The sequence below is a fragment of the Chelonoidis abingdonii genome, chromosome 7, assembly GCF_003597395.2.
Source record: "Chelonoidis abingdonii isolate Lonesome George chromosome 7, CheloAbing_2.0, whole genome shotgun sequence".
In the NCBI taxonomy this organism is placed as follows: domain Eukaryota; kingdom Metazoa; phylum Chordata; order Testudines; family Testudinidae; genus Chelonoidis; species Chelonoidis abingdonii.
The window spans coordinates 64701174-64712775 of NC_133775.1; the positions used below are offsets into that span (position 1 = coordinate 64701174).

Genomic DNA, 11602 nt, shown 5'->3' on the forward strand with positions numbered 1-11602 from the left:
TGCAGAGCACAAGTCCAAATGCGCCCATATCAGGTAACTTTAAACACTCAGCATGAATTGGCAACAGCCTACTTTAACGCTCAGGTCACTGGCAACTTCCCAACTACTGATCAGATTAATGCTTAGCAGCGAAGTATCAGTGGGGCTCTCTATTTTATGCCCATCTTGCCAATGCAAGATTCTTCCCACCCGTTTTATTTCTCAACGCCTTGGTCAAGTTTCCTTCCTCTAACTTCCTAACAGGAGGAAGTTAGAGGAAGGGGAATGCTATATCAGGATCTTTATCCACATCAGTTAGGTTCACTATTGGCAGCACAGTAAAAGTGGATCTTTAAATAGGGACAGGTGAGGCCTTGTGGATGAGCTTAGAGAGATTGAACCAGGCATAGGTGGCTGCGAAGAAGGAGGGGATTGTGCAAAAATCTGATGAACAAGCAGACAAGGAGGGGAGTGTTGGTGGAGCAGAGGGGATGGGGAGCCAAATTCCTTGCCCTGCTTTGACCATTGGTTTTATGTTAGCAGCTCTCTGCAGCAAAGAAACCACAGACCTCCTGAAGACCTGAACTATGGTCTCAGCCAGTAAATGGAGGAGAATTTGATTATAATAGTCTGCATCTGTTTAGAGTCTTTCATCTGAGGATCTTAAAGTGATCTTAGCTAGCGTAGTATTATTATCCCCCTTTTATAGATTGGAAAACTGAGTCACAGCAGCCTTGTATCTCTCAGCAGTGAAATAACTTTCGCAAAATTTCACAGCTGGCCCGTGGCAGAGCTGGGAATATAACTCAAGTTGTGGTTCGTGGTCACCTTCCCCAGACAACACTTCCTCCAACTTTGTTTTAAAGAGTATTGATTTGAAGTTATGCATATGTTCTTTCTTCCCTGCCTGTGATAGAATCTGAGAGACGCTATGAAAGGAGCGTAGGATTGGAGAAGACAACAGCACTTCTGTACATCTATTATATTAAAGCTTGGAGTCCTCTTTCTTGACTGGATTTATTTTTATACCAAACATTTCTGTCCGTCCTTAGTGGGATTTGACTGGTAAATTCTGTAGTCTGTAACTACATGGTAAATACATGGGCCCTGATTCAGCAAAGTACTAAAAAACACATTTAATTTTAATCCCATTGAAGATGGGATTTAAGCATCTGCTTAATTTGAAATACATACTCAGGTCCACCCCTATTCAGCAAAATGTGCTTAAGTGCCTTGTAGAATTGGGGCTTAGGGGTCTGATCCTCTCCCATTGAAGTCAATGGGAATTTTGACCTTCTAGCATATTTCTCTGTAATTGTGGGATAGTCGACATTTTGACTAGCGCACTGGAGTTCAAACCAGGCAGGTACCTCAGGAGCTAAAAGGATGAGTTTCCCCACCTGGAGCTGAAGAGTCACAGCAGACTCACCCAGATAGAGAGGAGAAGATGGCATGCACACAGAACATGGGTTACAATGGCACATCTCCAAATAACCCAGTGTTGCTAACCCCAGGTGTTCAAAAATCATAAATCAGGCCTGAAAAGATCACGAGATTGGCATAAAAATCATGATTTTTTTAAAATGGTAAATCTGGGGTTCTTCTTACTTGCCTCCAGGGGACGCTCAGATCACATTTTCAAACTTTTCTCTGCAACAATGGGCTACAGCTTACTCTGTTAAAAAATGAAGGATTAGATTCTCATGTCATCACTTGCTTCCAGGAGCGGGGGCTTTAAAATAAACACAAAATGTTGCAAGTTGGCAACATTGGTATAACACTGTAACTCATTATCAGCTCACGCTTCTCATCTTATGTGTGCAGGAACGCTGGATGAAGCATCCCAGATAAGCTGAGAATTGTGTCTCTGTGGCTAATTCTTTAGTGAGTGAATCTCCACCATGTTACAGCAAGTCTTGCAGCCACCTTCTGTGCGAATGTTTTTGCTGTTTTGTTAATTATTATTCTTCTCTGTAGGAATGTGCCGAGGAAGGCAGAGCTAGCATTTACCGCTCTGTGTTCACCAACTCCTGCAAAGAAATGATGTGTTTCCCTGACTTCCCTTTCCCTGATGATTTTCCAAATTACATGCACAATTCAAAGCTCCAAGAGTACATCAGGATGTATGCCAAGCACTTTGCTCTTTTAAAATATATAAAGTTCAAGGTAAGACTTAGAGCTGCTACAGCCAGTGCATGGAGGGCCGGAGCCATGGCTTTACCTACTTCGTGTCCCCGTTAGAAGAGTGGCTCCTAGTGGTGGGGTAACTCACTCCCAGCCCCTTGTTCCTCTGAGGGCAGAGGCTGCAGTTCTACCCCTACTGACCTCCTTAGACGGGCACCATCAGGACTTAACTGACTAATTCAGAGTAACCACAAATATAATCAGTCTGTCTGCTGGTAATTCACAAGGGCAAGTGGGTCACACTGTGCTTCTCAAAACATCCCCTCTGAGTCTGACTTCTATGTACACGATATTTTGGTGGTGGAATAATTGAATGTTAGACAAGGAGACGCACAGGGATTAAATATGAGTTAAGCCTTCCTCCTGTTTATAAAATAAATGTTTCGGTCATCCAATCAAAACAATCCCATGTGGCTTAGACGACATCACACAGCAAGAACAGTGAATTAGGTATAGCAAAAAACTGGTCCTGAGCAATCCATTCATGGGCTGAAATTTACCAGAAACATTAATTGACTGAGTTTTAATAATGAAGAGACCTGTGAAAATCAGTCTGCTATTGGGTAAACACATATCAAAAGGCTACATTTGTCCAACTCTGATTCCAAAAGGTCACCCAGCTCAAAGTGATTATTATTATTATTTATCTTTATTGCAATAGCACGTAGGACCCCAGGCATGGACCAGGACCCCATTGTGCTAGGAGCTGTACAAACACAGAACAGAAAGACAGTCCTTGCCCCAAAGAGCTTACCTTCTAAGAACGGTATATCACTGAAAACACATCTCTGTAACTGACTTCCATCTTTGTAAGGTATCGCTTTGGCAAAGCAGTAAGAGAATGCCAGGCAGGAGAATCAAAATAATTTGACATGTTGTTATTGGGGTCAAGGCCAGTTCCTTAGCTCTTACACTTGATTAATAGTGGCCCTATTAATGTCAATGGCAAAACTCCTGTGGACTTCACTGGAGCCAAGATTTCACCCAGCTCTGTACTGTGAATCCAGTATGACCGATGACACTTACAAAGCTATCTGCCTGGAGAATCATGTGTCAATAAATACAAACTGATGTGTTTGTTTCTTTTAAGACTATGGTCAGCAGTATAAAAAAACGCCCCGATTTCCCAGTCACCGGACAGTGGGATGTTATTACAAAACGGGACGGGAAGGAGGAGTCAGCTGTATTTGATGCAGTTATGGTTTGTTCGGGGCATCATGTGTATCCAAATTTCCCAGTTGATTGCTTCCCTGGTGAGTTGTGTGTGTTCAGTGCATATATTATAGCAAGGACTAGTCAAAACATTTTCATCAGCACATTGGGGAGGTTTTTTTAATTGAAAAAAACTGTATTTTTGGAAACAAATTCAGTTTTCAAAAACTTCACCAAAACCTGAAAATTTGTACTAATAATGATTTTTTGAAAACAAAATCATTTCAGTTTCCTCTCTTTCATAGGAAATTCAAAACAAAATTGCAGAAAATTGTGTAAAATAATTTTACAATTTCACACAAAAAATATGTTGTATGCCTTGTAGCTGTAGCTGTGTCAGTCCCAAGATATTAGCGAGACAAGGTGAGGGAGGTCATATCTTTTATTGGACCAATTCCTGTTGTGAGAGAGACACTTTCGAGCCTTGCAGACCTGCATAAGAGCTTTGTGTGGCTTGTAAACTTGTCTCTCTCACCCACAGAAGTTAATCCAATACAAGACATCACCCACAAAAAATAAGCATTTTTCAATTTGTTCTAATTATAGCTTTAAAAACTTGCCAGGCTTTCTTAATAACTGTTTAATTCAGAACTATAAGCAGTATTAAAAACCAAGACCATATAATTGTCAAATACAATGTTAGCGATTACGATATATAAACCCTAGCTTTTTGTTTAGAGAAACATTATGCAATGATATAGTCATCAAATTTTATTATTTGGCAGGGCATTATGAAAGCACAGGATTAATCTCTTTAGAACAACTTGGAGAGGTTGTTTCTGGGGATTTTGTTCTGTCCTTTGTTCATATTAACAATTCAAATCCTCTCATATGATCAAGGCCTATTGTCAAATGCAATGGTTTTTTGAGCAAGCAAGTGTTCTCTTGTCTTGAGGTTGGAAGTCTCACCAAAAAATGTCAGCAAAATGTGCAGGGCCAGGTTCTGCTCTCAGTGACCTCTGAGTGCTTCTGCTATCTGCAATTTCATTGGAGCAACTGGCTTCTTGACGTGGCAATCAACTAAGATGCTGTGGCAGAACCTTTATGCTGCTGAGCACCCACTACTCCATCTGCAGCTGCTCAGAACTTCGAAAAACCAGAAAAACTAGACAAGGTGGAAGAGCTGGACACAGAACCAGTGCTACTGCCTCCTGGTCCTGTGCCTTAGATTGTTTCCAAGGCAAAAGAGAACCTCCTTGATCTATCAAAGCCTAGGAGGAGTTTGTAGCATGAGTAGTTTGAACCATCCTTTTTGTGACTTGTGAAATGAGCAAATCTGCTGTGGAAATCAGATAGAGACTAAATGCCGACCCCCACAAATTACTGCAAAGGTGTCTGGCCGCAAGTGGGTAAAATCTATCCCTTTAAATATCCAGATGAACTCATTTTACTTTCCACTTTTCCTCAGGGTTAAAGAAATTTAAAGGTAGCTACTTCCACAGCCGGGAATACAAGGAACCGGAAAAATTCAAGGGGAAGAGAGTGCTTGTCATTGGACTGGGAAACTCTGGTTCGGACATTGCTGTGGAACTCAGTCACACGGCCTCACAGGTACAATTCCCTGTCTTGCTGTGGAGTTGCTAGTTCTCATTATTGAGGTACAATAATTGAGGGTTTCAAAGTGGTCTCATCATGGATTTGGACACCCAATTCATGGGAATAGGTATCCAGGTCTTCTAGGTGACTTTGAAGTTCGTACCCTTAAAATAAGCTTAGAATGGTCACATGCCGGAGGAATACAGTACGTGGCACAAATTGTAATCAAGAGCAGGCCAAGCACATAGCACTGTAGGTGTCACTCCCGCAAATGTAGGCTTCTTTGCAGTATATCTTCCCATCAGTTCTGGGCTGGAGCTGGAAAAGTGTGAAGTGGGCCTGATTCACCACTGCTTCACTCCAGTTCTACCCCAACGTAAGTGCAGTGAAGTCCGTGAGGTGACACTGGTGTAAAACTGGAGCACTGCAGTGGTGAAGAGGATTCCACCAGTGATCAGTCTGCTGTAGATGCCTTTCTAGAATGGTAATGGCCTCACCCTGCTTTCTCCATTATTTTTTTAGGTTTATCTCAGCTCTAGAAGTGGCTCCTGGGTGATGAGTCGTGTCTGGGACAAAGGCTACCCCTGGGATATGTTGATTGTGACTCGCTTTGAATCCTTTCTCAGCAATTTCCTTCCCACCTCCGTCAGTGACTGGCTGTACGTGAGGAGGATGAACACGTGGTTTAAGCATGAGAACTATGGCCTGATGCCTTTGAACAGGTAATTTTATGAGATTCTCCCTGCAAAGCATTTGAGGAGAAAGGCAAAGCCTTGCTCATTTTTGAAAAGGCAGCACAGTGTGTCCTGGTTGCACTCTACTGGTAGCATCCATGTACTTTCTTCTCATCAGGCAGCAGGTTATAGCAGGTTAGCTTAAAAATAAGAGCTCAGGACAAGTGAATGGAATCTCACACTTCAGGAGCCATATGGATTTGTTCGCAAGAGTAGGAAAGAATCCTCCATCCCTTCTAATCCATATGGGCTCAGAGTTATGCAGCCGGAGAGGTGCACATGGCTAGTTTGCTATGCTATCATGCATTGTTGTTGGAGATGGGACTCCAAACTATCAGGACTAAGTCTGGTCCAGTACAGCAATGTCTTTCCTAAGCCATTAGAGAAACAACTTCTGTCAGTGAGAGAGACCTTTTCGAGCTCTGTGTCTCAAAAGCTTGTCTCTCTCACCAGCAGAAGTTGGCCCAATAGAAGATATTCCCTCCCCCAGCTTCATCTCCCTAATATCCTGAGACTGACACCGCTACAATTACACTACATACTTTTTTAAACAACATCCACTTCTTTGCCTAAAGCCAAAAACACATCACTACCTTTAGTAGGTAATTCAAAGATTAATTTACTTCTGAAACATCCCAAGTATTGGCAGGGACTTCAGAATGCCAGTGAAGTCCATGTTTGGACTGACTTTGCTTTTAAACCTCATTGCACCATGGCGATGATCTTAGTTTTAGCTCTAGCTGAAAGAATGGGAAACATGCAGTATTCCATACATTGTTCAGTATATGGAGATCAGTGGACCCAATCTCATTGTTTAGGGTCAAGTAACTCAAACACTGGCAACAATAGGTTTTATTTTTCAGCTAGACACAATACCATAGTGATGTCACCAAATCTCAAAAGTGAGTTAGCAGATCCTGTTTCAAGGGACAGCTGTAATTATGTGATGCATGCTGTGTTGTTGCAACCATGTGGTCCCAGGATTTGAGAGAGACAAGATGGATGAGAAAATATCTTTTATTGGACCAACTTCTATTGGTGAAAAAAGACAAGCTTTCGAGCTTACACAGAGCTCTTCTTCAATATGGAAGAGGTCATCAGAATGTTCACCAGATTACCTTTTCCAGACCAGAAATGCTAGGTGTAGCACGAAAGCTGCTCTCTTTCACAAGCAGAAAGTGGGTCCAATAAAAGATATTACCTCCCCCCCCTAGTTTCTCTCATAATTAAATGTCAATTATAATACATATAAAAAGACAGCGTCCAGATTATTAGAACTCAAAGTTGGCCCAAATATTGAAAAAAAATTGTTTTATTCAAATTTTAAATAAATTTGATTTATCAATATTTACATGTTTTGCTTCTCACAAATATTCATTCATCATGTGTATTACAGTAGTACCTAGAAGCCCTAGTCCTGGCCCAGGACCCCATTGTGCTGGGTGCTGTACAAACACAGACCAAATGATGGTTCCTGTCCCACAAAAATGAGTTTATTGGTACCGATATTTTTGTAAAGGAAACTTCAAAATTGCATTCAGACCTGTTTGTGGAAACTGGCTTTTAAATTCATGTCTATGAGCATGCATGCCAGAAATGCTTATGCCCCAATTTACCAGGGCATACAAACAATACCATGTGACTTATCTGACCAAATCTGGGTTCGAATAGCAAATTTAGAATACAAACGACTTGTGAAGCTGTTTCCAATCCAGCCATAGGTTGGGTATTTTTAAAACACAAAAAAAGAATGTTGAATAATTTAAAACGGTAGATTCTGAGGAAATCATGATCCATTCATGGATATCCCATAAGCAAAAGAAAGATTCAAAATTAATTGTGAATTATTTATTCAGACTTAAAGCAATTACTATGAGAAAGAGGGTTCCTTGAGCTTTAAAGGATAAAAACCTTCATTGCTAAAGTGATCCTGTCTGCAGCCTTACATTACAAAGAAGAGGTACTCCAGCAATGCCATGTAAATCAGCTCATGCTTGAGTGGTAGTGTTGGGAGGTAGCAAGCTGGCAAGTACAGGAATTAATACTGTGGAGCACTGGCGATGAATAACCATAGGCTCAAGGAGAAAGGGTTAGTACAGAAACACAGTGATCTCTCTGCTTCTCCTAGCCAGGAGACAGGCAGCACTTTATACTAAAGCCGCTGTGCTTTTCTTTCTTTCTAGAGCCAACCGTAAAGAGCCAGTATTCAATGATGATCTCCCGAGCCGCATCACATGTGGAACAGTGGTGATGAAACCCAATGTGAAGGAATTCACGGAAACCTCAGCTATATTTCAGGATGGGACTGTGCAGGAAAACATTGATTTTGTCATCTTTGCAACAGGCTACAGCTACTCCTACCCCTTCATGGCAGACAACGCCATCATCAAATGCAGAGACAACGAGGTCACCTTGTACAAGGGCATCCTTCCTCCTCGACTCGAGAAGCCAACCCTGGCTGTCATTGGCCTGATCCAGTCACTTGGTGCAATTATTCCAACATCAGATCTCCAAGCTCGCTGGGCTATAAGAGTGTTTAAGGGTAGGTGAAGGAAACTAGGGCGGGCGGCGGAGAACCATCCCAGATGAGCTTGTCTGTGAGAATGCAACCTATAGCTCCTTGCAGATTCAAGCTAGGCATCTGGTCCAAAAAGAGAAGCAGGGATACATTTGTACACCTGCAGACCTCATGGGATTTACTAGGGCTGCTCACCCCAGAAGTTGTAGATCAGTGGGAGTATGGCTGGTTTAACTGAGTGCATGGGTGAGGGGCTGGAGGAGTATTTTATTACTTAGGAGATGGAATCAACTAGTGACCTCCTACCTGTTCTTTTCTAGGGTTATATAAGCTTCCCCCAGTGAATGACATGATGGAAGATATTGATGAAAAAATGGGGAAAAAGCTCAAATGGTAAGTGCAACTGCAGTTCTCAGGTAGCCCTTCGAGCTCTGTGTGCATGAAAAAGGCCACCACCGCCTTCTTTTCTGTATAAACCTGACATAATGTTATGGTCTCATCTCTGTAATGCATATGCTCTGTCAGATACATTATGACAACTTGTCATCCAATAAGCGAGTGGCTTTCTCCAATGAGCCACTTTTTTAAACTCCCACTTCCCACCCCAGCACACATCCCAAATATTGTATATAACATGCTCTCCTCAGCCTGGGAACTTGGTTCTCCCCGATTTGGCCCACCAAATAAATACAACAGAGGAAAAACTTCTGCAGCACCAGGTTCAGGATCATTAAAAACCCTGTGGCCTCCTCAACAAGTATTCAGCACCCCCCTGCCCATACCCCATTGTTCTGAACCTCTCTCACTCTGATAGTGTGTAGCTACCCTCAGAATGGTGGAGAATCCTGTTTACAGGCCTGACCCCCAGTCCTCATTAAAGTAAATAGAAGCATTTCCCTTTACTTCAGCGGGAGTTGTATTGGGTAGATAGCTGGTCAGAAAATTTCCAATGGGGCGTTTTTCTGTCAGAAAATGTGGATCTGTTAAACTTGAAACATTCTGTGAGAGTGTGTCATTTCTGACAGTCAAAATCCAACCTTATTGGACTGGAACTTTCTGAGTTTTCAATTTTGGAATTACTTTTTATTTGAAATGTATTTTTATTTTATGTTACATTTTTAATGTTTTCACAATTGTGTTATTTTATAAAAGACAAGATAAAGCAGAGTCAAAATCAAAATACAACCTTGATCTGAAGCTAAAACTTTTAATTTTGCGGCACATTTTGAAATTTGACTTTTCATTCCAATTCAGAATTAATGATTTTTTCAAAATCCTGGAATTCCCTGCAAAATGCAAATTCAGTTCCTGACCAGCAGGGTTAGTTCCAGTCTGAGGGGACAGTCCATTATTATAGGCATCTTCTCACCAGGGACAAAATATACAGGCACTCCGTAAGTGCACTCATGGAAGGGGTTACAAGCAGAACATAAGAATGGCCATGCTGCGTCAGACCAAAGCTCGGTCTAGCCCAGTATCCTGTCAGTGGCCAATGCCAGGTGTTTCAGGGGCAATGAACAGAACAGGGAAATTTATGGAGTGATCCACTCTGAGCTTCTGGCAGTGAGAGGTTTAGGTACATCCAGAACATGGGGTTCCTTACCTGGCTGTCTTGGCTATAGCCATTGATGGACCTATGCTCCAGAAACTTCTCTAATTCTTTTTTGAACCCAGTTATACCTTTGGTCTTCAACAGTTCCCTCTGGTTCTCTGCCCATCATGTGATTTTTTCAGGGTGGGGCTATAAAAGAAAGGGAAGCTGTCACAAGAGAACCTACCTAAGTGCAAATGTCCTCTCCCCTCCCAGTTTGCTGTCATCTGGAAAGCTGTCAGTTGTTACCAACTGTTCTCTGTTACTTTGATCCTGTTTTGGAATCTTCTTTCTGTTGAGAAAGCTGGCCCTGAGGAAAGGGACTTGAACTGACCTGGCATCAGGGCTTTATTTGAACTCCCTTGCTGGTGGGGTTGCCAATTTCAGGTGGATGAATTCCTGGAGATTTTATCACATGACATAATCTTTAATTAAAGATTAATTCCTGGAGACTCCAGGACAATCCTGGAGAGTTGGCAAACCTACCTATCTGCTCATGAGCTTACATCACCTTTAAAATATGAGGTGAGAGAATCATATGATCTATAACAAATGGACAACTCTCACTGGAGTTAACAGAGTGTGGTCTTATTTGTAGTACTCCTGCTAGCCAATGTACTTGCTTTTGCATCCCTTACAAAGCCAGATTGTAGTGTTGACATGGGTGTGTCCTCAGGGCTAGGTATTTGGATCCAAGAAGGCATAGAGCAGAAGAAGTTTAGGGTCTCAGGGCCATTTCTAGTGAACAGTAGTGCAGAGTACCCTTGTCACACTGGTGTAACACCCCACCTGCACTGGAGGCTGCTGGGGCAAAAGAGCAGTGGAAGAGAGCAAGGCTAGTAGTGAGTGAGGCAGCAACTGGCACCAGAGAAGAAGGGATGCAGAAAGCGGGGAGCTAAGTTGCATCATCGGAGGGGCAATGGTGACAGAGCTGAAAGGAAGACAGTCCTGTTCAGAAAGGGCAAGAAAGACCAAGACCACAAGAAGAGAAGAGAGAGCCACAACAGGGACAGAGCCTAGAAAGAGGCAAGACAGTGGTACACAGGGAAAAAAGGAAAAGTTAAAGGAAGAAAAGTACAGTTAAATGAGGGAAAAAGACTGTGTCTCTAAGTAATCTAAGAAATTATTAGAAAAAGAGTGTTAGAAAACTGAGAAAGGTAAAGCAAGAATGAATGTGGGGAAAATAAGCAGCAATAAAAGAAACTCTAATTAAAGGGACACAGACTTAAGAAACAAGGAGGAAGTGAGCTGTAGCACAAGGAAGGAAATAATAATGACTGTAAAACAAAACATCTTAAGGTAGACAAGGTGAAGTGACGGAAATAGTGAAAATGTCTGAGCAAAGGGACTGTAAGCCAGAAAGGAGGGGAGAGAGAATTGTTCAATCAAGAAGCCAGCACATCGCATCAAGGAGTACATAAGTACATACATGCCTTTATTTAAGATGACTCTTAGAACAGTGAACAAAGATTGCACAAGAGACTTGCTCAATATGTAACTAAACATCCTAAGATTCTCTTCTCCAAACCCTGGGCTTACAGAGCCTGCAAATGAGAAACTGACCAGGGAACATACAATGGCGGGGTTTCTGTTCTGGTGCATTGTATTTTCTAATTGAAAATTCTGTTATTTCATTAATTATTGCCTATAACATGAGTTTAATTAGTTGTGACAAAGTTCCTCCTCTACCTTGGTGGGTCCTGCACTTATTGGCAGATTTGCTCACCTCAGTGATCTCCCCCACAGTCTGGATCAATTCCTCCTGTGTCTGATCAGGAGTTGGGAAGTTTGGGGGGGAACCCAGGCCCGCCCTCTACTCCGGGTTCCAGCTCAGGGCCCTGTGGATTT

The 11602-nt window shown here is 42.1% G+C and overlaps 1 protein-coding gene across 3 annotated transcripts in view; it reads left to right on the top strand.

The window, feature by feature from the left end:
* The window catches only part of LOC116839881 (flavin-containing monooxygenase 3-like), a 56008-nt gene that overhangs the window by 41931 nt on the left and 2475 nt on the right, over window positions 1-11602 (top strand). For all 3 annotated transcript variants that reach the window (XM_032806142.2, XM_032806143.2, XM_032806141.2), the window contains exons 3-8: window positions 1957-2145; window positions 3254-3416; window positions 4784-4926; window positions 5434-5633; window positions 7829-8187; window positions 8484-8556. In XM_032806142.2, the coding sequence (XP_032662033.1) occupies window positions 1957-2145; window positions 3254-3416; window positions 4784-4926; window positions 5434-5633; window positions 7829-8187; window positions 8484-8556 (1127 nt within the window). The remainder of the gene's footprint in view (window positions 1-1956; window positions 2146-3253; window positions 3417-4783; window positions 4927-5433; window positions 5634-7828; window positions 8188-8483; window positions 8557-11602) is intronic.